This window comes from Apteryx rowi, unplaced genomic scaffold (genome assembly GCF_003343035.1).
Source record: "Apteryx rowi isolate R43461 unplaced genomic scaffold, aptRow1 scaffold_232, whole genome shotgun sequence".
Classification (NCBI taxonomy): Eukaryota; Metazoa; Chordata; class Aves; order Apterygiformes; family Apterygidae; genus Apteryx; species Apteryx rowi.
In genome coordinates this window covers 59374-86077 of record NW_020448664.1, presented here as the reverse complement: position 1 = coordinate 86077, position 26704 = coordinate 59374, and the positions used below count along the sequence as shown (strand labels likewise).

At 49.5% G+C, this 26704-nt stretch overlaps 1 protein-coding gene across 2 annotated transcripts in view; it reads left to right on the top strand.

Annotated features, from left to right (window-relative positions):
- Nucleotides 1–26704, top strand: part of CREB3L1 (cAMP responsive element binding protein 3 like 1) — a 49674-nt gene that overhangs the window by 20495 nt on the left and 2475 nt on the right. The window contains exons 2-11 of one of the 2 annotated variants that reach the window (XM_026065867.1): nt 6603–6831; nt 11621–11781; nt 13448–13526; nt 14460–14617; nt 15238–15387; nt 16104–16162; nt 18461–18529; nt 20957–21056; nt 25658–25778; nt 26241–26487. In XM_026065867.1, the coding sequence (XP_025921652.1) occupies nt 6603–6831; nt 11621–11781; nt 13448–13526; nt 14460–14617; nt 15238–15387; nt 16104–16162; nt 18461–18529; nt 20957–21056; nt 25658–25778; nt 26241–26487 (1373 nt within the window). Of the gene's footprint in view, nt 1–6602; nt 6832–11620; nt 11782–13447; nt 13527–14456; nt 14618–15237; nt 15388–16103; nt 16163–18460; nt 18530–20956; nt 21057–25657; nt 25779–26240; nt 26488–26704 lie in introns of both variants that reach the window. The other variant, XM_026065866.1, reaches the window with a different exon arrangement.

Below are 26704 nucleotides of genomic sequence, written 5' to 3'. Positions count from 1 at the left end.
GCGCCCTGCGGCCCCCGGGCGCCCGGCACGCCGGGCCGCGCTGGGGCGGGGGAAGGGGGCCCCCGTGTCCCGCCCGCTCTGGGCACCCCTCGTCCCGCAGACACCTCCCCTCCGGGATCGGCCCAGCAAGGCCTAAGGGTGGCTGGGGAGGCGGGGAGCGGCCGGCCGCAGGCGCTCGGGGCTCGGCTGCCGCATGCTTGGCGAGGCCAAGGCATGCTGCGGCGACCTGGGCTGCCGGCATGGCTGCGGCTGCCTCACCGCAGCGCCCGGGGTAGCGCCTTCTCCTGGCGCAGCTCCCCAAATCGCCTTCCCCTGACTGTGTCTTGAGCCTCCGTCGTTCCTCCTAGGTCTTGTGGCGCCTAGCGCTGGAAATTGTAAATCCAGGTCCTTGGCACGGACGCTTGATGGAAGGAGGTTTCCGCAGTGAGCTGTGCCTGAGTCTTGCTGGGACTCCGCAAGGCTCCGGGGACAAGGCTGCCACCGGAGAATAACAGTTCACAGCGCCTTTGGTCTGAGGGGCTGCTTCCTGTGTGGAGAGGGAGCTGATGGCACGGCTCGTCTGCAGGGACGCAGCTCCCCTGCGTTGCTTTGGGCAATGCTAAACTCCCTTCTTTCTGTCCCTCTGTGTTGGTTTTACAGAAGGCAGTATGTTCTGGGCCTGGTTCCAGATCAGGTACAGGCAGGCCCTCTGCTGCTTGGAGACTGGGTGGCAGGGAGGCATTTGGTTAACTGCATAGCCCAAAGTTGTGGCACTGGAAATAATCTCGGGTTAGCGGAGCATTATCTGGGAAAGACCGAGGGGTACTGCTGGTCAGGGTGCCATGAAGTAGCATTGGATTTTGCAGATGGACAGGCCTGGAGAGCTTCAGCTGTGTCATGCAGAGATCCAGGAACAGCAAGAGGGTGTAGGAGGTTAGTATTGAGGTACACAGGCAGAATGGAGCAGCAGGCATCTGGAGTACCTGAGGGGTGAGAGAAGACACCAAGAGCAATACAGGTCAAGACAGAGGGGCGCCAGAGGGGTTTGAGAGCCAAGAGGTGTTTGGATGATCCCTAGTACCCCTCAGGGTGCAGATGCACTGACTAGACTGAGGAGTGTGCATAGCATCTGTCTGTCCTGCCTGGATCTTGTTAATGCTGTCAAGACCTTCACTTTCATGAGCACTAAAATTCACTGCATTTTAAAGAGAGCAAAAGGACTGTCTGGAGTATATGGGCTCTTCTTCCCTGGAATGTAAAGGAAACCTCGGCTGTGAAGCTGGAGTGCAGGGGGCTTCATTCCTTAGTGAAAGCAGAGAAGGGAAATGCAGATGTCACAGCTGGGACAGGAGATTTATCTTGGCAAGCAAAGAGGAAAAATACTTTCAAAAAGAAAAGAGAAAACTCATAAGAATCCCCTCCCCATCTGCGCTGCCTGCCAGTATGAGCAGAACCTCCAACCTGCAAAGGCCTTTAGTCTCCTGGGTCTGGGCTGCTGTCCAGCTGGATTAGCCCCTTGCCGGTTTCTCTCTGGAGAGAGACCATTGTAGTGGGAGCAAGGAGGCTGTGAGAACTAAACTAATCCTGAAGGGAGGTTGTCTCCAAACAACTCAGCCGGAGGTGAGAAGGGGAAAGTCACAGTCAAAAGATGGGGGTGCTAAAGGGAGAGGGAGGCACAGACCTAACCAGGGTGACCACAGAGGAAAAGAAGTGGATTCAGGGAGAGGAAGCAGTCCCCTCTTCAACCATATGTGGTGCCCCTGGGCTGTGATCATGGCACCTCAAGGCATCCCATACACAACCGGGCAGGGGAAAAGGCTCTCACCTCCCCAGAAGGCCCCCAGAAGTCTAATACGGCCTCTGAGTGGGGGGAAATAGAGAGTTTGCATTTGGATGTCTGGATGTCTTACATTAGCTCCCAAGATAACTGTTGTACAACAGGAAGGGGTGTTCGAACAAGAAATGCATGCATGCACACACAGTTTGCTATTTAGACAACCCTGAGCATGAGGTCAGGGTGAAAACATGTGGTGGAAACATGTTTGGAAGAGTCAGTGCCTATGTCAGTCACCAGGAGTGGGAGGGAGCAGGAGCCAGCGGCTGACAGATTCGCACTCTCTCCATGTGGCTGAGATGGCCTCAGCCGGAGCAGATTCTCTTGTGGCATCAGAGCAGTTTAAGGCTCTCTCTTGGGCTTGGAGATGAGGTGATTTTTGCCTCCCCTGTACGTGCATACACTGGTATCTCCCCTTCTGGTGCTGCCTCCCCATCCTCCTAAAATTGCAATGGGGGGGATGGGCAGCCAGAAATCAGGCTTGGATCAGGCAATCCAGCACATCCTCGCCATTGCGTTTCTGTCCCTTGGCTGCCCCCTCCCTGACCGCTCACTAGTAATACAGCTTTGGAAACACATCTCGTGCTATTTCTTGGCTTTGAAGCATAGTTAGGAGAAGGAAGGAGGGTGTGAAAGGGAGGGGAAGATAGCAAGAGGGAATAATGCAAAATGAGACTCTGCTGTGAGCTTTGTATCCCATCTGGAAGCCGTTTTCCCCCAGTACACTTCACACCCGCTCCCTCTGGGCCAGGATGGTAAGGATCACGTTTCCCATTTGTCTGGTCCCCTTTGCTCAAGCCAGGCCCATCTGCATGAAAGCTACTGGAGATACTTAAAGGAGAATCTCAGCAGAGTTGCAGAATCCTTCATTGTCACAATTAGAAATATTTGGCCAATTCCCAGAAGAGCAGGAGCTGGAAGATGCTCCCAGGGAGAGAGTCTACACCTTGAAGAGACTGCAAGATGAGCCTCCTCTGCTTGTGCATGTCTGTATGTCCCACCTTCATTTGCGTCCAGGTCCTGTGGACTCTTTTGTGGACCTTCCACTTACATGTGCGCCTCCTGGTCTGCTGAGATTTTCACTGCAACAGTGTGAGCAAAGGCATGTGCAGGTCCTCAGCTTTGCTAGCCCCAGTCTGGATGGGAGGAAAGGCTAGTGGCTGCCCAGCACCTCCCATGGCAAGTGACCTTCTTGGAAGGACCACTACAGTCCACTTGGTGAGAAGGAGTTGGCACATCCTGGGTTAGCTGGCTGAATCTGATCTTATTAGCAGTGGGTTTGATGGCATCTATCCAAAACAAGCTTTGGGCAGCCCATCACACTGCCCATCTCAGTTGTATCTGGGCAAGAGGACACTTTTTCCTGTTACCAGGTGGTTACATGCATGGATACCTTTACTGCTTAGAAGTCTATCCTAAGGTTAACATTATCTGTTGGTATCTCTCCTCTTGGGGAGAACAAAACCAAGCCAAGATACAGAGCAATCTCCTTGGGACTCGGGTTAGCTTCCTGCTTGTCCTTTAGTCTCCATTGTGGATATAGCAGGTTATAAAGCTGTGTTGTCATCTTTTACTTTGTCCTTCCCTTCTCCTGCTTTCTTTTGCCTCCAGTCTCTTACCATCTTCTCTGAGTAAAATACCAATATTCAGCTCTGTGATCGCTGTGGGTAAACTTCCTATTTCAGGGCTCCTGATCCCTTGTGCCATCTTTGATAATAACCATAATTATTCCCAATCGCAGAGAATAGCTAATCTCCTTAAACACAGTATTCCCTTCTCTCCACCACTCCCATTTAGAGATGCTGAACTGGTAAATGTGTGCTTGGTGAAAGATGAAAAGGGGCTGCTTTAATGAGAAGGCATTTCCAAGATGTAGCTTTGCTGGAGGATCAGACCCAGGATCTCAGGGAATGGTACCTGCTGCAATATTTGTAGATTTCCAGGGAAAGTGTGAGCTTCATTCTCTGCTCATCACCCATGTTTTCTCCTCATTGTGCAGTAGGTCTCCATCTCTTGGGAGAGAACGGGCTCTTGAGGAGCTGACCTCTTGTGCATTTGGGAGAACAGCAATGCTTCCTCATTTCCAAGCAGGGAGGTCCTCCAGAAAGCCTGCTTTGTGGTGTCTAAAAGAAGTACCCAAAATCTGCAATTACTTCTGCCAATAATGTTGCCTGTGTCAAGGTTCTGATATTCAGCCCCTTGCCCTCATTACTGATCTGTCACCCCTTAGCTGCCACTGAGGTGACTCTTTGGTTTTAAAATAAACCCAGAAACATAACTCCTCTTCCGTGTGGGCAGGTCTGTCTTACAATGGGAAGACCACTGATTGACCAAGAGAACTAACTGTGGTTGAGATGCTGCTAAAAGGTAGTGTGTGGAACTCCTGTGTAAGTGCAACTTTTCCCTCACTGTCTTCACTCCCACCTCTGCCTTTGTTAATGCAAGGTTGTGAAAGAAATTCGAAACACAGGAACATCTCGGGTGTTTTTTCCTGCAGCTGTCCATCTGGCCCCGGTCCTCCCTGAGGCTTACACGGTCATTCTAATTTTGATGGTTATGATAGTATGCGATTTGGATGCCTCACGGTGGACCCAGCTCCACTGTGCTCTCCACTGTGCATTGGCAGACAGAAGTCTGAATCCCTTCACTTTTCTGCAGTTGCATTCTCACCCTTACCGTAAGGCTATCATGTCCATATCCTGTGTTTGCTTGTTTTGTTTAGAGAAAGCAAGACACAGAACAGCTGTTATATGAGCAGGCACTCTTTGGGGTTAATGTTCAGAACTGTACACTCTCTCACCCCTCTCTGCTATAGGATGGGACAAAACCTGGTTTTCCAGTGCTTCTTGATAAATATTTAACACAGTTCCCTCTGCTGACTCAGCTGCCTTCTAAAAAATGGTTGTGCTCAGCACAGATGGGAAGTGTTTTCTGTCACTTATTCAAGTGCAGAAGTGCTTCTAGGCAACTTGGAAATGGCTGGGTAGATTTTACCAAGCTATGTCACCACCCCTGCTGCTGGTATGGGAATGAGCGGAGAATACTTCAGCCCAGACATGCCAGGGAGGGCCTCAACACTGGGATTTGGCATGAATGTGCCTCCTCCACCTTATCTGCACATGCAGTGTCTGCCTTCCCAGGAGTGGCTTGGATGGTGTTGTGTCAAGCTGTCACTCAAGACAGTGTGAGGACAGGACAAGTGGGAAGGAAGCAGAGGGCGAGGAACCACATGTCAGGCAGAATGCAGGCATCATGGATTCTCCCCGCTTCCAGCATGCTCCAGGGGCATCTGATTTTTAAATCAAGTGGCTGGGGGTTGGTGCCAGAGGGGGAAGGGCACTGCCATGTTGCAGTTTGCTGCAGCTCTCCTTCTCCCCCACCTTGTGGTGGGAGGCATGGATCTGTCCTGCTGGAGTCTACTTCACTCCCCAGCCTCACCCTAACCCTCTGACAGCCAGTGTTCTGTTGACAGAGTGATATTGTGCTCAGGTAAAACAAATATACCTTCTTGTAGGAACAGGAACTTGCAGGCTCCAGCATCCGGGGTCCTCTGGCCAACTCCTCCCTCTGTCCTACTGCTGGGGAAAGAAAGGACTGAATACACACCATGCCCTCCAGGGCTTCTCTGGGAGCCTGGCTCTCTCCCGAGCTGGGCCATCACACTGGAATTCATTGGCGTTCATGAGTCTGCTCTAGGATCTGCATGCTCTCTCCCACTCTCTCTCTCATCCATACCCTGTTGCTCTTGGTATTTCAATATGCTTCTTTCAATGCCTTTCTGCCCACCCAGATGCTTTTCCAGGCGGGGGGGGGGGACCCAGTCTGACTTTGCTCAGCTCTCTCCAGTTCATTTAAGTTACACAGTTCCGTCTGTGTAATATAGTCACTTGAATGTATCTGTCTTTTCTTTCCTCTCCCTGAGCCAGAAGCCTCAATCTGCCAACAAATAGGATAATTTTTCAGCTGGTGTTTGGCAACCATCATTTTTCTCCCTGCCTAACCAATGCTTTGTTGTAGCAAATGGAAAAGTTAGTGATCTGACTTCTGAACAGGAGAATATGCCTCAAAGGAAGCAGGTTCCCTGCAGCATCAAGAACCCAGCTCCGCACCAGCACTGGCCAGATTTACTGACTGTTACTGGAATGATTAGTGGAATGATTGTTTGTTGTTAACAGCCCATCTGTAGTGTTTAAACTTCATTGGGGAGCAGAATTTCACAGGCATTATCTGGCTGGAGGACAGCCTCATATGGTCCACAGAGGGGCTGTGAATCCCAGAGGAAATTAAATACAACAGGGGGGCCTTCCTGTTATGTTGATCCAACTGATTTTTTTTTTTCCCCTGATAGAAATCAGCAGCTGGTTTGGTGCTCTTTGGGGCATCAAAGCGCCTATTGCTGCTGGCAGAGAACATGAAAAAGTGCTTGTCACTAAGGACAGGTGCTGAAGAGTATGACTTTCTGCCACACTTGCACTTTGTTATCAGAGGGATTTCTTGCCTTGTGCTCTTTCTTATGCTAGATGTCATAGTGAGAGGATGCTAGGAAGCACAGAAGAGTTTCATAGGTGCTTGTGGCATAAATAAAAAGGTGGAAAAGTTACACAGCACCTAGGCCATTTCCATCTTAATTCAAAGTGGTTTTTTTACAAACCTGATGGGAGCAAGGGACAGGAACTACTTTTTGCCATCCAAACAGGTTTACTGGGGTTTGGCTCTCAGGGCAGGGGAAAGCTCTCAGATCCCTCTTGGAGTTCACACTAACACTCTCTTTCCTTTGGTCCTTCCTCAGCATTTCTCTGAGAACCTGGATCACTTCTCTGACAACATGGAGGATTTCTCCAACGAGCTCTTCAGCAGTTTCTTCGATGACCCAGTACTGGCTGAAAAGAACCCGCTGCTAGACATGGACCTGGATCCACCCACTCCAGGCATCCAGGCAGAGCACAGCTACTCCCTCAGTGGAGACTCTGCTCCCCAAAGCCCCCTCATGCCTGTCAAGACTGAAGATAATGCTAACGGTGAGCATGAGACATGCACACTGCACAGCTTCAGGCACATCTGTTAGCAGAGGCTCTGGCTGTCTTCTGTATATAAGGACAAACTGGCTATTCCTTGGACTTGCGCATGGCTAATCCAGGGAAGAATTTGATCTGCTGCTTTCTGAATACAGCCCACATTTTTTCCTTCAGTTTGCTCTCTGACTGTCACATTGCTCCTTTGCCGGGCTGTTATTTATGAGAATGGTAATTGGTTGTGGTTCTGTGCTCTGCCAGCTTCTGGCAAGCAACAGGCAATATCTCTTCAGGACCCTGCAAGCCTCGGTGTGGATGCCCTAGATCCAGGTCTGTTTTGGCACCAGTCAGCAGGGTTTTGACTTGAATATTGGAAGCATGAGTCTCTGGCTGCAGCCAGTGCTGGTACTTGTGAAAAGCTAAGTGACTTCCTTACCAGCAGATCTTTTAGCAAGGAGACAGAGAGGAACAGTCATTTCAAAACCTATTTTTAAAACAATTCATTTCAGGATAATTTATGATGGCTGGATATTTTTAGAGCTGTCCTTGCAGAGAGTCCTGCAATTTGCGGGATTGTGTGGGTGTCCCAGCAGCTGATGGACAACAGGCTGCCTGAAAAAGCAGTTGCACTGGCTCAGTATATACAGAAGAAAGCCATTCCTTTGTGTGAGAGTGAGGCCTGGGACAGAGGCTTTCTATCATGGCCAGGAATGATCCCAGCTCTGTGGTACAAATGCCAGAGCAGGAGGAGAGGAGCTGCCCTCCATTGCCTGTTTGTTCCCTGCAAAGGGCACAGCCATCAGCACCACACTCCCTAGGGGCCACTCGGAGAGGTGCTGTGAGAGAGGCTCATGGCATGAACAAGTTCTGCCCTAGCATCAAAAAGCTGTCCATTTGCACGTGTCTTTCTCACTAGCCTTAACCCCAGCATGTTCTTGGAGGGCGCTTGGCCTAAACAGGCAACCAGGCAATTAACAGAAAGCAAACCAGCATCAGTGCACACAGACACATGTTTATTTTGCTCTAGCAATGAGGAGGATGAGGAATGGGGATGAGAAAAGCAAAAAGCATGAGGTTGTAGAGAACAGTGAAATGGCCCTTGGAGTCAGGCTGCACAAAGCTACCTCAGCAAACTGTCTCAGGGACACTTGTCACCACTTCTGCTCCTCTCATCTGTATCTGGACATGTCTCTGCTTCAACTGTAGTCTCTCCAAGGCAAGGCCATGATGCTCCTGCATGGAGGGTGATATTCATCCTTGGGCAGAGGCCAGCACAGGGTGTGCAGCTTATAACCCAGGAGAGCTTGAGATGGACCTGGCATTTGCTCTCTGAAGGTGCAATTTAGTTCTCTACAAGGGCATAAGGCCCGAATATTAATGTGGCAGATACAAGGGTATCTATGCACCCAGTGCTGCAGTGGGATAATTCAACCCGTCGTTCCAGGGCCATCTTGGCTCATAATTGGATGAGTCATATTCTAGTGCAGCCCTGAGTCAGGTCCAGTATTTGTAACACTGTGCAGTTGTTTTGGCACAGCTCCATCCAGTCTCCGTCCTTTTTAGACATTCACTTCAAATTAATTACCCAGGAATGGCTTTCCTTTAACATTAACTGTGGTGTAGCCTGCCTGCTTGGTCTGCAGAGCTTCCCAGGAATGCCCAGGCTCTCTCCAGGCGTGGAGCTGGCTGAGGCTTGTTACTTATCAGCTTTCTTCCAGCTTTTCTGCAATCTCCAACACTTCCAAATCCTGCCCTTTCCCACACGGTCCCCCACTAATATGGGTCAGCTAGGGGAAGTTGCTGGGTGCATTTTGGCCCTGTTTATCAGTGGAGCCTGCTTTCCAGATGGTTTGCACATATGGACTGGATGCTCCAGTTCTCAGTACCAGCCCTCAGTTCTGCAGGGTATCATTCCATGCCAGGAGCAGGGGGAGCCAGGGTTGTGCAGAACAGCATGTGCTGGGCCAGCCTCAGGCTAGTGACTGTACGTCTGTTTGGGTCCTACTTCTTTACTGCTCTTCACCTTCCCTCTCCACCCCAGGGCAGCTATGGATATCTCACAGCTGTACTTGTTCCTGTTACGTACAGAATACCTGGAGCAGAGGATGAGTTTGCTGGCATCCCTCAGCCAGCAGGACACAGCGGTATGTGCAGTGATTACAGACTGGCCATACCTGCGAAACATCCTCTCAGGCAGCAGAACATAGATGTGTCCACATATGCCTCCTCCTCAGTCCCTCAATGACCCCCTGATGACTTATGTATTTCTGAGTCTGTAACCCAATCACTCCCCAGATGAAACTCGAAGGGTGGGAAAGAGATCAGGGTCAGACTGTAGACAGGAAATGGGAGGAGGTACTTATTTGGGTGTCTGCTCGTTGGACTGTCTGGACTGACAGGAGGCTGCTCTCTTGCCTAGTCAAGTCTGAACAGGGAGAATCCTTGGTGGTCTGCTTGCCTTTGTCTGGTAACTTGCTTCAGCAGCCACTCCACAGGCAAAGGATGCCCCACGCCCTGAGAGAAAGAGAAATGCAGAGCTCTGCAACAGAAAAGGAGGATGACGAATAATGGGCTTAAATTACAGTAAGGGAACTTCAAATTAGCCAGTAGGCAAAACCTTCCTGTAGTGGGCATAGTAAAGCCCTAGAAAAGATTTGATGGGGAAACTGTGAAGTCTCCATCTCTGTGAGTTAAGATAAAGAGGATAACTGTCTGTCAGGACAGACACAGGTATAACTGAACTTGCCTTGGGGCAGGGGAATGGACTGGAAGCCCTCTCAAGATCCCTTAAACCTTCATCTCAATGACAGGCTGTGGTCAGGCAGAAGTCCAGGTTTTCTGGTTGCAAATACTTGTGGCTATGCAACGCTTTCCCTCCCTCCATAGGATAGCGCTGTTAGCATACCGGGGCAACTGGGACTTTATTAGTTGTGGGTTTGGTGTCCTTAGCAGGACAGAGGAAAAACAATTCAGTCTGTGTACGCTCAGCAGCCTCTCCATTGTCGTGGCTGGGCAGTGCGCCCACACACCCGTGCCTAAGATGCTCCCTGGCAATGCTAGCCCTGGTGTATTCTGGGAAGCTCTGGGAAGCTACGGAGGAGCGCCGAAGCCAGGGCACAGAGCACAGAACAGGGCACAGCAGCTTGTGTCTCAGCTTGAAGATGTCCTGCCACACTGGGAGCTGGAACGAAGCACCCTCAGCCAAAGAGACCTATCCAGACAGCAAAATAAGAGGTGCCAAACCAAAGACAGGAAGACAACATATACCACTAGCAAGAACAACACTGTATTAACTGATAAGATTCCTGCCTGAGTTTTAACCCCAGTATGTGCATGCAAAAGCCAGAGGCAGGACTCTGCACTATCCTCTCCTGAGGGGCCACATAGCCTAAGATGAGATCAAGCTGCCTTTAAGTTTAATTTGGATGGCAGCTCCTGCATGAACAGCTGCTGCCTTGTACCTTTTCTTGTGCAGGCTGTTCTGCAGCTGAGGAGGACCTTTTTCCCCCCTCTCCTCTTGCCAGGACATCTTCTAGACTGGAGCTGCACTGAAGAACTGCTTTGGGCAGCCGACATCTAGGCAACTCCCCTGAGTCCATGGGTGCTGTAAGTGGAGAGAGCAGTGCAGAGGGGCTGGCAAGTGAGCCCAAATGTGGCCCTGTGCCTTGAGCCAACTGGGACACTATCTGGTGACACACTTAGCAGGAGTCTGTCAGGCGTCAAGGCAAATGCATTTCTGGTTGTCAGATAAAAGAGGAGAAGAAGGGGGGAGGATTAGGGAGGAAGATTTAGGCTCCAGGCCAGCTAGGAGTAGCTTTTTGGCAGGCTGAAGTGTTTGAAGAGCAATGAGGGGACCAAAACTTAAAAGCAGAACCCAGGCAGCTCTCCTGCCTAGCTGTTTTTTTTCCCCATCTGAGCTGCAGCTTATCTCCCGCTGCCTGCATCATAGCTCAGGGAGCTCTGCTGCCACTGGCCAGGCAGGTTCGTGTCGCAAGTGTATGTGGGGACAGCAGGCAGGGGACAGCAGAGCATCCCCACACAGTTCCATTCAGTTCTCTTCAGACACTTCCTTTCCCTCCACACTGCTCCTCGCTCTGCTGGCAACTGCAGCCAGGCATAGCTGTGCGCAGCAGGCCCTCTGAGCAGCGCAGGCAGGAGAAGGGGACCTCTGAGGTGCAACTGATGGGAACAGCCATGCAAGAGGTGCTACACTGGACTTCCTTCCGCAGAAATGGCCCTCCTTCCTCTCCTCCTGTCATGTGACAAAGCTTGCTCTTTGCCGCAATGTTGTCAGCACCAGGCAGGAGCAGCAGGTATAGCCCCCTGTCAGCTTTTTGCTGTCATCACATTTGCCTTCTTGCCAGCTCTCTAGCACAGAGATGGTGCCATTCTTAGTAACACAGCTGGCACCTCTGTGATGCTGGCCATAACTCCTAAGGAACAACAGTCCAGCATCCTCCTCTCACTGAGCTCTAAATATGAATAAGCTCCAGAGGATCGGAATGAGACATCACTGCAGGAAAAAGCCCCGCAGCTGTCCTCCACCACTCTGGCTGTGCAGGGAGAGGAGAGGAGAGCAGAGACACGATCCCTCTAGCTCCATCCCGTCTGGTCCTTGCACGCTGGGGGTTCATTCCTTTTTGTGCTCTGTGTTGTGGGCCTGCGCATGCTTGTGTGGTGACAGTGCTAGACTTGGAAAGGCAGCCTCCCCAGACGGGGGGAAGCTGTCTGCATAGGTCTCTTTTTTTTGTCCTGTTCTTGCCGGAGTTTGACTCTCACATTGTGCATGTTTCAGAGCTGGAGAATGGAGTGTGGTCTCTGGGGCCCAAGCTCTGCTCCATCATGGTGAAACAGGAACAGAACCTGGCTCTAGACCTGCCTGAGTCCCAGCTAGCTGCCAGCTCTATACCAATGATGAACCTCAACCCTCTGCAGAGACTGCCAGCCCCGGAGGAGGTGAGCCCATCTAAGATCCACTGGGAACCAAGGCTCTAACAGAGCGGCACCCCAGGTGATGTGGACCCTGCCATGTCACTGCAGGGTCCTGCTAGGTGATTAAGCTGCTGGGCAGAAAAAGGAAGGTGATACAAAGCCAAAGCCCAAATATTGCATTTGTCATTCCCCTCTTGAAATGGCAGTTAGAACAGTACCAAACCTGATGCTGGTTAGAAATGTGTTCTTGATCCCTTGAGTGAAGGTACAAGGCAGCTTATCCTTCCAGAGAAAATGATGGAAGGAGGATTTTCTCCAGCTTTACAATCTGGGTTAAATACAAGCCTATTTCCTTGGCACAGAACCCAAAGGCTTTTAAGCTTGCACGTGCTGGAGGCCTGTCCCCTCCAATCTGCCGATATTTCTGTAGCCACTCTTAGCTTATTTTCATCAACTAGGGATTACATTCTGCCTGGGAGGACAGTGTCAATTAATTTGGTGCCAATGACCCTGCTGCTCCTGAGTACAGACCCCTTTTCTGCCACTATCTTTTTTTCATGGCCTTGGGCTTATCACACTTTTCTAAACTGCTCACTGGAAATGGTGGTCCCACTCCAGGTCCCACTTGCATTTGCCTATGAAGCAGCAGGACTATTATTTCTAAGAAGCAACAGGCCAAGTCTCTTGCTAATATCTAAGTTCTTAAAAAGTTTGTTTGTGTGAAGTAGACTCATTTTTGCCATTGGTATGTGGGAGGAAGCTGGGGCTCAGTTTGGCTGGCCTTGAGTTCAGCTGTGTTGGAAAGGAAGGTCTGCCCAGTGTCACACAGACCTGGACTATCTTGTAGCAGTTCTGTAGATAACATTAGAGCATCTCTGGGGTTCACTTCCTTTTTTCACTCATGCTGAGCTTCTTCCCTTTTAAACAACCATCCAAAACAAATGGGTACTTCCAGCCAAAACTGTGCACAAACTTCCTCTGTTATTTACACAGCTCGAACTTGCTGTGCCCTCAAAGCTCCACTGTGTGTGCTCGGCAGCTGTACCATGGCATTCTCTCAGCTGTGTTTACAGTCTGGGGCAGTTTGCAGTGTATCTGTTTAGTGTAAAAACTCCCCCAGCCTGTGGTGGGCTGGGGACTGGTGAGCCTGGGAGCTGAGGGGCAGCACAGCCTGGCTGGGAAGAAAAGTACTCTTTATTTAACTCTCAATCCCCTCCGATTGGAAACAGCTGCCTGGCGGCCCTGGTAAAAATCATGTGAGCAGGACAGGGGGGTTGTTCTTTTTCTATGCAAGCTCTATTTATACTCCCATATCTAATGAAGGCAGATCAAAGAGGGACTTCCCATGGTAATGCAGAGGGTGGTTTAAATTGCATTCTCTGGGTCTAGCAAGGGGAAAGTGGCCAAGGAAAACATGTGCATTGGTTGGCCGCTTATCTGCCTGCCATTGCCTCTCTCTCAGCAAACGTGTGTTTGCACTTTGTGCACCCAGCAATGGAGACTTTGTGGGGGTTATGTTTGGACTTCTGGTTGCTGCTCTGTGCAGTGGGAGGTGGGCTCTGGGGCAAAGCTGTGAGATGGGGCAGAACAGAGAGTAGGGAGCAGCAGCTATGAGCAGAGCTAGTGGGAGCCCTATAGGCAGGGCAGGTATGTGACAGTGCCCAAGAGTTCCTTCTGCTTCTCTCCACAGACTCCTGTAGAAATGACTCCAGCACCTGTGATCAAAGCTGAGCCCAAAGAGGTGAACCAATTTCTAAATGTACCTGCAGGTAAGAAGACAGAACTTGCTGGTTGACAGACATCCCTCTAAATTACCAAGATCATTCCTACAAAGGGAGGAGAAACAATATCTGAGAACAGAGCCATGCATACAAGGTGATACTGAGGTACAGACTAGCAGAGGAGTAAGCACTGTTCCAGCTCAGATCAGTGTCTGTACCAACAGCCACGCACAGGGTTGTTCAGACAGGGACTCCCAGGCAAAACAGGCTACCTCAGAGCTGGAAATATGCAAAAGTGCCTTTAAAATCCTCACAAGGACCTTGTTGTTATCCAAAAAAAAAAAACATTTGAAAGTCAGGAAATTCAGTATCCAGTTTAATTTGAAAGAAACCCAAGCATCTGCTGATGCACAAATAAAAGCACTATAGGAACTCCCACTCTGCTCCTGAGAGATGCTCCTTGGGCATATTCACACCTCCATTAAGACTCCCAGGGCTCTCTGATACAAAGTGGGGACGGTTTTCAAGTGCTTGGCAACCAACTGAGTGACCAGAGCCCCTTGAGTCAAGTGTGCTGGCAAGTGTGTGAGCCCTGTGGTGCTTTTGGAAGAGCTCTTCTCTTACAGAGCTTTCTAAGCATGTGAACAGGCTATGGAGCAAAACACCATAGGCTTTGTACTCTATTTTGATTGACATTGCGGTATCTCACTGCTTTGTGTCTTTAGTGTCTTGGCAAAGCCCCTGCCAGTTCTCTGACTCCTGCAGTTCCTAGTTCAGCACATTTGAAGTCAGCCTCACCTCTGTCTTGGACAAAGCTCAGCCCAGCCTTGTTCTCTGACCACCCCTCTTGTGAGGCTCATCACCTTCTCCTTTCAGTTCTGTTTTATGGCAGTGCCTTTCCCTGTTGCTATTCCCAGCCCTACGCCTGTCACAAGAGGCTGACATGATAGCAATTGACTTGATCTCCTTATTTCTCAGTAGATGACCTGGTACAGATGCCTCCAACTCCCCCCAGCAGCCACGGCAGTGACAGCGACGGATCCCAGAGCCCCCGCTCCCTGCCTCCCTCCAGCCCAGCCCGACCCGCTGCTCGCTCTTCTACTGCCATCTCCTCCTCACCTCTCCTCACAGCACCACATGTAAGGAGGCAGCAGGACATCACTGAGACATAGGGGTCCTTCATGCTCAGAGTGGGCAGGAGGCTTTCTGAGGCTCATGTGGGGGATCCTGTCCCTGTTAAGGTCTCCATACTGAAATGTCCTGGCAAAGCAATGTGATATCCTAGCATGAGGGTGTGGGGACAGTGTGGTGTTCACAGGAGTCAGGAGAGGCCCGATGAGTCTTGAACAATGCCTACCAGTGGCTGCCTTGTTTTAGTAAGTACTGTCTTTCATCCCATACTTTGGGAAGTGGCCTATGCACTGGGGGACTCTTTCAGGAGATTAATGGAAGAAAAAGAAATAACCAACAGTTCCCATAACCAGACCATGTTTTAACCTTTGCCCAAAGGTCTTTGGCAGGGTGCTGCAGCACAAGCGTCTAGCCAGCCACACCATGAGGGAGCAGATGCCCTTCCAGGTAAAGAGGAAGGCAGCTGATGAGTTGTGCAGCAGCTGGAGGCTGAGAGCAGGGAAGAGCACTGCCTATTTGTTGTCTGATCTGTTTTTACTGAGCCCCCAGCTGCTTTGCAAGGCTGTAAGGAGGACCACTGGGATGGGACTCCTTGCTGACACTGATAGCTGCTCCCTATGTATTTCAGAAGTTACAAGGGACCTCTGGCCCTCTGCTCTTGACTGAAGAGGAGAAACGCACCTTGATTGCTGAGGGCTACCCCATTCCTACCAAGCTGCCCCTCACCAAAGCGGAGGAGAAAGCACTGAAGAGGGTCAGGAGGAAAATCAAGAACAAGGTGACTGTTGCCCAAATACATGCAGTTCCCATGATCTCAGAGCATCCTCAGCCAACCAGTGCTATAGTTTCCCTAAGGTGTGGTGCAGCTCAGGGGGATGGGACCCTGCCTTTAGTACACTGGCAAGACCTCCCAGCCTTCAGGAATGCTTGCTGTGGGGTGAGGCTCTGCACACAGCTGGATCTGAGGAGTCTGCCTTCTAGCCAGGCTCCTCAGAGTGCATGGCCCCAGTGGAGGGAGACAAGAGTCACTGCATGATGGAGGACATGAGTGATTCATGGAGTTCATTAGCCAGGCAGAGGCTGTAAGATTTTAAGACTGATTAGCAATCATCCCATGGGAGAACTGTTGAGACCCTGGATTAGTCACCTGGTGACTCAGAAGTGGTCTGGGGCAGAATCTGCCTAGATGGCCACAGCCATTACCCATGTGAGTCAGACAAGGTCAGAACAACCTCAGGGATGCTCTCAGCAGCAAGGGGTTCAGGCATACTCCAAAAAACAGTTGTGACCTACAAGCCAAAGAGGACTACATGACTGCAGTTTCCATCCCTCCCAGTTTTGGCCTGGAAACCAGTAGGAATGGGAAACTGGGAGGTTACTTCCCCGTTTACTTCAGGGTACTATGTGTACAGGGAACAGACAAGATGAGGGACCCACAAGGCAGTGTCTTGAGACTTATGATACTGACTTTCTAATGGCTCCCCCCCTTCACAGATCTCTGCTCAAGAGAGTCGCAGGAAGAAGAAGGAATATGTGGAGTGTCTAGAGAAAAAGTAAGTGTCATCTTCTCAGAATTACCTTTGAAAAAGGAGCCCTGTCCCTTCTCAGCCCCCGCTTTCTAGTGCTTTTGGCTCTGATAGCTCTTTTGGTCCCATTTAGCTGTAATTATTCTTCCCCACTGCATCTCAGCTCAAAAGTGGCTTAGTCAGGGTCAAGGCTCCCCCTGCCATTCCCAGTATGGTACAAGGATGGTTCCAAACCCTCTGCTCCCAGTGGCAGTAGCACTGCAGCACTGGAGTTGACTTTGAGAACCTCTCTTTATCAAGGCTATGAAGTTTAAAATGCCAGTGGAGCAGCAGGGATCTCAGCTGTCTCCTTGTGAGACTCAGCACCTGATCCTGTCCTGGGACAACCAGTTGGAAGTGTTCAGCAGACACTGGACTTGCAAGGGGACTGCAGAGAAAGAAGCTTCTTTTCAACACACTACACTACTGATTTGCTCAAAGAGTATGATTCCTTGCAAATCTGGCTGCACAGAAGTTTGGTTTGGGATCCTGCCCCGACTCCCCTCCCTCCTAGAAATCCTTTTGCAGGATGAAGATTGCTCTAGAAACCTTGTGTTTCTGACTGCTTAGTTTGGCTGATCTCCTGCTGAACACAGGCCATTTTGGCTCCTGGCAAGGTGGGACTTTGGATAAGAGTCATGTTTCCCCACTGGAAGTTTCTCCTATTTTGCATGTGCCATAGGGTACAGGCCATTTCAGGGCACTGAACACAGCTTTCTCCCCTCACTCTGTGAGGGTGGACACAAACGTTTGACAGCAAGAAAAACCTTGTGCTATAGTTATTCCCCACAGTCACTTCCATTCCATCCTGCCCTGCCTGATCTTTGGTTTTCTGCTTGCAACCCTCAGTTCCTGCCTGTACGGCAGATGCAAGCCTAAGGTGACATCACCTGACACTAACAGGGTAGAAAATAACCCTTGAGGGCCTTATCCTGGGATCCTCTCTGTACTAGCAGCCCCCCGACACAAGAGTCTCTCCAGTGGGCTTTTCCAGCAAAGAAGCATGCAGGGATCTAGATGCAAACTCACATTTCTGTTTAAATACCATGTTCTTCCCTGTTTATTAATACCACCTGAGAGCAGCAAAATGGAAAGTTGGGGAAAAAAAACAACACAAAAACCCAACCTTAATTAACTCTTTTCCCTGATGCTATTTGTTTATCTTGTCTAAGTGCACAGAAATGCCAAATGAAAACAGATGACTCAAGGCACCATCAAGTTCTCATGCCATTCCATAAGTGGCTCCTTGGTGTGCATGTGTGTCCAGGCGTGGGAGCACATCACCTCCTCCTGGTGGCTCACATTGAGGCCCATATCCTGCAAGCTGGGGCCCGGGGATCTGACTGGCCTCACTCAAGTGGCAGCTCAGGGGCTTTCTGTGCTGGGGCCTCTTCCCCACATGCAGCTGTAGTGCCTGTATGTACTCAGCACTTCGTTACACTAGTGCATTGCTGTGACAGTTGACTTTCAAACAATGACAGGTTAAAATGTGAACCAAAAGCAGCATTCAGTAGTTTTCTTTAATGCAACAAGCCTTTGGTCAACTTGACTTTCTGTAAGAGCTGGTTTGTACAAAATTTGCATTTGGGCACTTGACCATTCAGTTTGAAACCTTCATTGTATGATCAGTTTTTATGTGGAACTCCTGGTTTGGAGGCTGTACTGGAAACCTCCCACATGATCAGTTGTGTCCTTGGATGCTCATCTTCCTCCAGTCCTGGAGATAACCCCTTCCACTGTCCCAAATGCAGCATAACCATTCTTCTCCAAGAAAGGGTGGGAGGGAGCCTGCAGGTTCTCTGCTGCCCTCAAGTGCCTACAGTCAAAGCTGGCCCAGCATTTGCACAGAAGTGCCTGATTTTCACGTGCAAGGTGCACAGCCAGGGCAGGTTTTCCATTTGAGTAGGAGAGGTCTGGATTTGTCCCCCTGTTCATTTCCCACGCTCACTAGGGGGTTTTGGAAGTGATGGAAATGCCTGTGTAGCTTTGGGTCCATCCTGACTTATCCTGCATGTAACCCAGTGCTAATGGCTCTTCCAGTCCTAGTGAGAGCCAGAACAAAGGCCTGTGCGTGCACTGTTGTACATAATGAATTCCACCTGCAATCTCATCTCTGATCTGTTTGGCTGACTGCAGACAGACAGGTCATGAACACTGGGCTCCAGGACCATATCTGCAGATTATGGATGAGGCTGCTGAGCCTCCACAACCCAAGAGAGGCAAGAACTAATTTGCTTCATCTTTCTGGCCTTCAGAACTAACTGGCTGTGGGTTTTATCCCTGCAGGGTTGAGACATACACGACAGAAAACAATGAACTCTGGAAAAAAGTGGAGACCTTAGAAAATGCAAACAGGTGAGTGGGGTCAAACTTTGTGGGTTGTGTGGGCAGGAAGGGAGGCCAGGGGAGCGTGCGGGCAGGATGGTGAGAAGAGCAAGGCAGTTCTCCCCCATCTTCTGGCAGGACGGGCACTGCTCGGCAAGGCGCTGGTTTTCGGCCCGTGGCAGCAGCAAGGCAGCTGGGTTTGGTTAGCAAGCCTGGAATGTTTGTGTTGGGACAGCCAGGCCACGCCGCAGTGAGAGGAGGGAGGGAAGGGGTTTTTTTGCATCTCTTCCTCCTTCTCCCTGCAGCCCTTTGGGCTCCTGCTGCCCTCCCCACAGCTCTCCGGGCCTTTGGCTGTCTCCAGGGCAGCTGCACTGAGGGAGGCCCCTACCACCAGCCTCTCAGACCTGCTGTTTCAGCTCTCAGGCTCTTGGAGGAAGACAAGGCCCTGGGCACAATGTGGCTGTTTTGGGTTCCCCTGAAGAAAGAACTGAACAGACTTGGCAGATATGAGGAAAGTGCCTTCCTCTAATAGGGGTAGAGATACCAGCTCTTACATAATCCAAGGCGGCTCCCTCTACATCTGAAACCAGTGGGAACCCTGCAACTCCCCAGTCCTTGGCCTGCCTCTTCCCCTTACAAAGGAAGCCTGGAGGATCTCACTCCCATCTGCTGCTGTTGCTGCTCACCCAAAAGGAGCAAGCTGCTCCTGCAGCCCCAAAGCAGACCTCTGGCTCCCTCGCCTGAGAATCTAGTGAGCGCTTGTGCTCCCACTATGCAGACTGATTGCCAGGCGAATTTGCTTCTTTGGAAGCAAGTAAGGAAGACTCCTGCCCCTGCAGTGGGAATGGCTGCAGAAGTTGGAGGAGGGCCCAGCTCTTGCTGGGTATGGTAGGTTTGAGCAAGGGCAAGATCAGCTGCAGGGGTGGTGAGGGGGAAGCCCATTTTCATAGCCCCATTTCTACCACCCTGCCAGCTCTGATCAAAGGAAAGAAATACAGTCAGGGAGCCAGTTCCCTCTCCGCCCCCCAACCCTTTCTTGCTGCTAGAGCTTGCAAGGGGCTGCAGAGCACTCCCTGAGGGTCTGTTACACACCTTTCCTCTTTTTCATGACATGAGTGCTCTGACCCCAGCTTCCAGGCCAGATGCTGTTCCTAGGACCCCAGGGCTGTCAGGCAGGGCCTTGGCGAGGCGTGTGGGTGGCTGGAGCCTGCCATCTGCCGGAGACATCACCACCCAGCTTTGCTCACAGGGCATGGCCTGCCTCCCCGACTTCGCTAAGAGCACAAGCAGCACAGGCAGCCCCCAGTGTCAAAAAGCACGAGCCCCACCCTGCAAAATCAGGAGATTGGCCTTAAAAGCCAGGAGATTTTTTTTTCAAAATACACACTGTGTTCTTTCTAGCTGGGTTTGGTTTCTGAGTGCTGCCAGGGGGACTCTCTGTGCTTCTCTCCGTATGTACAAGGAGCAGAAGGGGATTTGGAAAGAGACAAAGCGGGGATTCTCCTGTGACTTCCTGGCTCTGGGACCTGGCATTTTATAAAAGCTTCAACATATTTGTATAAAACAGCCAACACTCCCAGGAGGAAACATTCAGTAGTCTGTATTTCAGTAATCTGGGGCCCTTGGGAACTGTGTGCTCTGTAGTTAGTCTTCATTGTCCCAGATTTCTTCACCAGCCCAGCAAAAGGTTCGTCTGCTCTTAGTAACACACCTACCACTGTTCTGTGTTTCTGTGTGCACATGCCTGTGTTCATTTAAATGGGGCAGAGAGACCTTTGCATGCATTCCAGCCAGGCCAGCCAGAGGATGAATTAATTTCTGAACTCAGCATTTGGCTTTGCCCACGTCCCTCTGCAGAGTTTGCCAAGAGTGAAGAAGCTGGAGGGGATCAAAACTGTTTTTTGTTTCTCTCTCCACCATATGGTTCGGGGGACAGGTCAAACTACAGAGCATGTGCCTCTGAGTGGAGTGGGAGCAGACAGGCCTCTATGCTTTGTCTGACCCTGACTGCAAAGTTCAGCCTCCATCCCAGAGCTTGTTTTTCATGGTAGCCCATCCCTCCATTGCTTTGGGAAATGATTGACTGGACTTTGAGGCACCCAGGAATCCTAAACGAATGGGATATCCATACCAATGGTAGCTGTAATGAAGGTTGTGTCGGGTGTACCAGTGAGGAGACTGTGAAAGAAGGTGATGCAGGAGGTTACCATGGCACCTCACAGGGTATTTCTCCCCCAGTTCCTGCACAATTCATATCTCAAATTCACTCTTTTTTGTTTTGTGCTTCCCAAGCCTGTTTGGTGGGAGAACTTGGACAAGACAGAACAATGGGAAGAGATGTATTATTACAAGAAGTGAAAACCGGGTTAAAGCAGGAAGGGGTCAGTGGTATTCTTGCATCTCTCACTGCCTGTTACCTCTTTATCAAGTTTCAATTTTGTTTTTTTCCTATCCCAGGACTCTGCTTCAGCAGTTACAGAAGCTGCAGGCTCTGGTGACTGGGAAAGTCTCCAGACCTTACAAAATGGCTTCCACACAGACTGGGACCTGCCTAATGGTATGGGCTTCATTTTCTTCCTTGTTTATTGGGCGTGCTTCCCCAGAAGACTTTGTCCAATTGCCTGTCTCTGCCCTCTTTCCCTCCATAGCCCCACCTGTTATAGCTGCTCTCTCTTTTTGTGTTAGAGTGATCRGAATTGGGCTCTGTGTTATACAGTGAGTGCTGTCAGTTGTTTATGCAGCAGCATTAGAATAATATCCGCATTTTCACTATCTTGTTCTTTGGGCAAAAGATCACTTGGTTTGCTTTTCATTAGCTATTGGAGATTCAGCAAAAAATCTTTAGTGAGCTCCCATCATAACGGGTAGATTTTTCTTTTGCTGAGTTGGTAATGCTTAATGTTTACCTCAGCAGGGTGGACGAACTGTTCGAGTATTCCTCCCAGTGGGCATTACCTTGTGTTTATCAGCAAGAAATGGCATCTGCTCTTGCTCTGCCTGCACATCAGGCTTTGTTAAATCAAGCTGGAATTCTTCCTGTTTGCTCTCTTGACTAACCAAAATGATTTGGGGTCATCTGTTGGTTTTGATAATCCCTGCTTGCCTCTCATTTCTCATCGTGGAGGATCATAGTTAAGCAATCTTGGCTTCACTGTGGAGCTTTAGGGCATGCCAGTCTGTGGCCATAAGAGTCGATTGTTTATTCTTCATCTTATTTTTTGCCTGGGGAATATTTTCTGACCCATGATAAAAATAACACTCCAACCCTGTGATGTCTTTGAAGGATTGTCATGATAGCTGTTTGTGACAACTTTTTCAAAGCTATCTAGTCATTTAGTTATCACTTCTATGCTGGTAACAGTGATGAAATACAGACAGCTGGTGAGATGTTTGCTCCAGCTTCTCAGCACCCCCAGTGTCCTGAGAACTTACTGGTTCAGTCTTGGTTCAGTCAGTTTCCTTGGTTCCAGAGCCCCAGCTCTGTAATCCCCAGCACTTTCTGTTTTCAAAATCTGCTCAAACTTTTGTTACTCTTTGCTGCCACCATGTCAGAACAGATTTTAATGAGAGACTGTCTTTTCTGCTGGCTGCTCTATTGCTTCATTCCCAAGTTCTTTCCACGTTTTTGGGTGTGACCTAGCTGGGCCCAGTGACTCATTGCTCCTTAATGCAGCAACTCATCAGAGCACCCCTGGCTACAGCAGTTCTTCATCACTATTACCTGGAATGAGCAAATCCAGGAGAGGTACCTTCCAGATATCTCCTGTGCTATGGGCTGATAAAATACCTAATTTAGCTTCCCAGCAATGTCTTATCTCTCCTTGCTGCTCCCTTCATTCCACAGCATCCCAGCCCACACAGCAACTCTCTCACAGGCTTCTGAGCTTTGAAGCATTTCAAGAATTTGTGATTTGCTTTTCTCTTTGGTCAGTTCCTCTCATAGGCCTCCTAGTTCCCATTGTCCATTTCTTCTCCAAATAGAGCACTCCTTATCACAGCAGATATGTAGAATAACCATGCCTTGTGGCATGGGAGTGGAGCAGAGAACCCTTCCCTTCTATCTATATGTCATTCCTTGTGGATGTTTGTCCAACCAGTTCTTGAAGGTCTCCAGTGGTGGAGAATCCAGTGCTTTGCTATCTTATGCAGATAAAGCTTTCTTGATATCTCATCTGAATCTTCCTAGCAGCTGCTTAAGCCTATTATAACTTCTTCTACTCACTGTTAAGAAGGATCAGTGTATCCTCCCTTTGTGCAGCTGCATTTTACATATTAGAAAATGATTGTTTTCAAGCAACTACCTTCAGTCTGCTCTACTAAATCATCACAGTTTCTTCAGTCTTCTCTTGTAGGCAGAGTTTCTGAATCACTGCTCATTCTCAGTTCTCTTTTTCAGGCTTTCTCCAATTGCCCCACATATTTTTGGAAATGCAGGGTCCCCAACTGGACAGAGTGTTCCACCCAAAGGCCTGTGCAGAGCCAGCCAGTCAGCCAAAAGTCTTGTTCATACACCCAAGGCTGAGGTTTGCCTTTTGCAGAGTGACACTGAGTTGTGTCCATCTTGTGCTCCCCTTTAACTCCCAGATGCTCTTCTGTAGAACAGCTGCCTGACCAGTTATTCACTGTCATGTTTCTTCTGTTAATTTGTCTTGCCACCTCTCAGGTCTCTGCGTTCATCTGTGTGGATCTGCCTGCTGTTCTCTTGGACACTCTTCCCCTTGGTCAAGATCATTTTGAATTTTAATCCTGACCAAAAGCCAGTCTGCTTGCAATCTATCCCATCTGCAGATTTGATACAGTCCATTGTCCAAGTCAGGCTTAAAAATGTTGACTCTTGCAAGAGCCACAACAGATCTCTTTGCTACTCCATCTGCAACATCCTGCCAGTTTGACTGTGAACCATTTGATAACTACTCTCTCAGGACTTATTTTTTGATGAATTTTGCATCCACCTGTCTGGTTTTGCAGTAGTTTTGTCTAGATAAGTTTCTCTGGCTTTTTAAGGGGACATTATGTGAGATGGTCAAAAGCAGGGAGATGAACTGTGCTCATACTCAAACAAGGAGCTTTTGTTATGAAATGCTGTAGAACTTGAACCGGAACTGAATCAGAACAACATCACTCAAAGTTAACCTGAAACAAAGCAGAATAAAAACAATGAAGAGTTGCAAAGCCCCAGTGGAAAGCCTTGCTAAAGCAAGATATTATGTATACTGCTCTTTCCCTGCCCATAAAGCTGTTTTGTTTTAGAAGAGAAGAAAAGGCTTCATAGGGCTGTCCCCCCTTTCTGAAGGCTGTGTATTTGGCTGTGATTATTCAAAGCAACATCTATTCAGAGGGTTTTTTTTTCCCTTGTCTTCACAAGTTCTTTCTTGGGTAGAGGGCTTTCAATGCCTTGTGTGCCTGATGTGATATGCATAGACAGCATCCATGCAGTCCGTGTTTAATTGACTTTAAAACCAGCCATGAAGAGGCTGGAAACTTAAACTCCTGCTTTGCATAGCATAGTATCACTGTGCTATTTTTTTGGTCTTCCATATCTTCTGGAATCCCCTGGTGGTTAATCTTATCTTGATGTAACAGCTTCTGTGTGTTACTTAGACATGAGCTGAAAATAATTGCTTCATTGGTACACTAGAGCTGACTGTCTCAAAAAGCAATCAAGAAATGCTACTTGGATCCCTGTCCCCAGAGGTGACGTTTAGCCTGTTTATATATAAGTAGTAGAAATCACCAACAGATGCATTGCCTCTTTGGACTTTCTCAGGCTGAGCACTGAGCTGGAGACAGTTAGCATTATGCCACCCATGGCACATGGTAATTCAGGTAATAATGATTTGGCTGTGTATCATTTCTCATGTGTCCCCTCTTGCTCTCTACTGGTAGCTCCCTAGACTCTACAGAGCCCTTTATGATCACCACAGGCTTCTCATTATGAACCTTGACCATTAGGGTAGGATTTGCAGACAGGCAATGCCAGGTGCAGACTTACCAGAGGGAGATTTCCAGGGAGCTTTCCTCTGCCATTCTCCTTTTAGCACTGCCCAGTAGCCCTGACTGATCTGCCTGACAGCCAGAAGGCCCAAACACATGGCCCTACATACATGCAGATCAAATCTGCAACTGCTTCATAGCCATTCTCAGCACAAATGATAGGTTTGGCATATCTCCAAGGCTGCACGTGTGCTGCTTGCCTGGACTGCAGTACAGGTACTGCGCTGGCAGATGTGGGGGAGCCCTGTACAAATGTGTCCATGTCCTGAGCTGAAGTGATAGCCCCATGTCCATTCCTCTTTCAGATCAGGCCTGTGCCTGTCCCTGGGAATACCACCAGGCAACTTTTATTGTGCTCCCATGAGCAAAAAATCTGGGTACGCCCATCTTTTCTTTTTGCCAGGAATTTGCAGTCCCCTGGCTTTGTTGCAACTCTGTACCAAGCATGGAGATCACTGGAATTATTACTCTTGATCTAGCACTTACTTCTATTCAACCTTCAGCTGACAAGTCTGTTACCAGCAAGACCGTCTGGCATTGCTTAGGCTCACAGGATTGAAAAATTTTCAACTCACGAGAACAAGCAAGTCCTATTGTTGCCACTACCACTAGCCCACCACTGTAGCTGGCCCACCACTGTAGCTGGCAAGCATAAATTTAACCTTTTCCTTTGACATTCTGTTCATGTTGTCAGGTGTTGGGCTGCTGCAGTTTTGCTGTCATTTCTGTCCTAGCATACACAATAGTTTCACTTTGCTGTATGCCGTGGTACCTTACCGATTTTTCCTAATGAGCTTGTTTTCTTGCAGCCCACTTCAGCTCCTCTTGTGCCAATGGTCCTCTTTGGTCAAGGCAGAGTCCATCTCTCCCTCCTTCCCAAATTGTTCCCCATCTATGCCTTCCACCATCTTTCTTCAGCTGGATGGGCAAGTTCTCACTGTTGAACCAGAAATACTTCAGAGAAAGCAACAGGAGAAAGTTTTGACTTCCCCCTCTTAAATTTTCGGCAGAGATTAGCAGAGCAAGCCCTTTCTTTTCTGGGAGGACCACGGTGACCCAGTTGCCAGCTGACCACATGGCCTCTCACAGCCTCCTGTTTGTGTGCTGGGGTGTGCGTTCCTTGTGGCTGGCTGCACTGACTGTGTTCTGATACCTCCTTGCTAGGTGCTGGCGCTCTGTTTCGTTCTGATCCTGGGATCCATGATGCCCTGTCTCCCTGAGTTCTCCTCAGCATCACAGACAGTGAAAGCAACACCAGCACCAGATATTTACACAACTAGTAAGAGTGAGTCTAACGTAGCACCTCCCATTAATCCTCTCAAAGCATTTCCAACTCTTCTCCCTACGCACAAAGTTCAGGGGTAGCATCCTCCCCTCAGCACCTGCCCTGTCTGCTGGGGTGCTGGCAGGGGGAGGTTCCTGGCCTCTTGGTGGTGTGAGCCCTGATAGCAGCACCTTGTCTGGACCTATTTTCATTCTCTCCTAGTCATTGTCCCAAAAATGACAGATACTAATAGATAGACCATAAAGGAAAAGTCCCAGGGCAGACTGATTGTCTTCTGGAGAGCCTGTGTGTCCAGGGGAGCGTTTGCCTCACAAAACTGGGGGGAGTGGGGTGTCCAGTAGAGCAGGCCTCCTGCACAGTCGCACATGGACTAGGCTATAGTTGGGTGAGCATGTGCTAACTACCACACCCTGTGCATGAGCCCTTGTCCTTGCTGTTAACCCACACTCTCCTTGTTTCCAGTTCAGTCACGGAGCCTCCTGTTCTATGATGATGGTGCTGGCTCCTTAGAAGAGAGCTACAGTTCCTTCCTAACCATGGATCATCCTGAGGGGTGGGAGGCTGAAAAAGGGCAGTCTGAAGAGCGAAGGCCTCATCTGGCCAGGACACATGAGACAAACAAATATCTGAGCAAATCCCAGCTGGAGGGTCCTGACCAGAACCAAACTGACCCAACTCTCACCCACCTCAAAGAGCAATTCCATGAGAGGTAAGCAGGTGGTGGCCACCCTCAGAGCCCCAAACCACATCATGATGGCTGAGAGGGACCATCAGACATGTCCCCTCCGCTCAGAGCTAAGGGCAGCTGAGCTCCCTGGAGCAGGCAACTAGTTAAGGAACAATGGCTGAAGGAGGCCACTGCTGGCAGGGGACATAAGAGCAAGTTTGTTTCCCAGAGCAAAAATCTGGGACTTCCATAAAGTGGT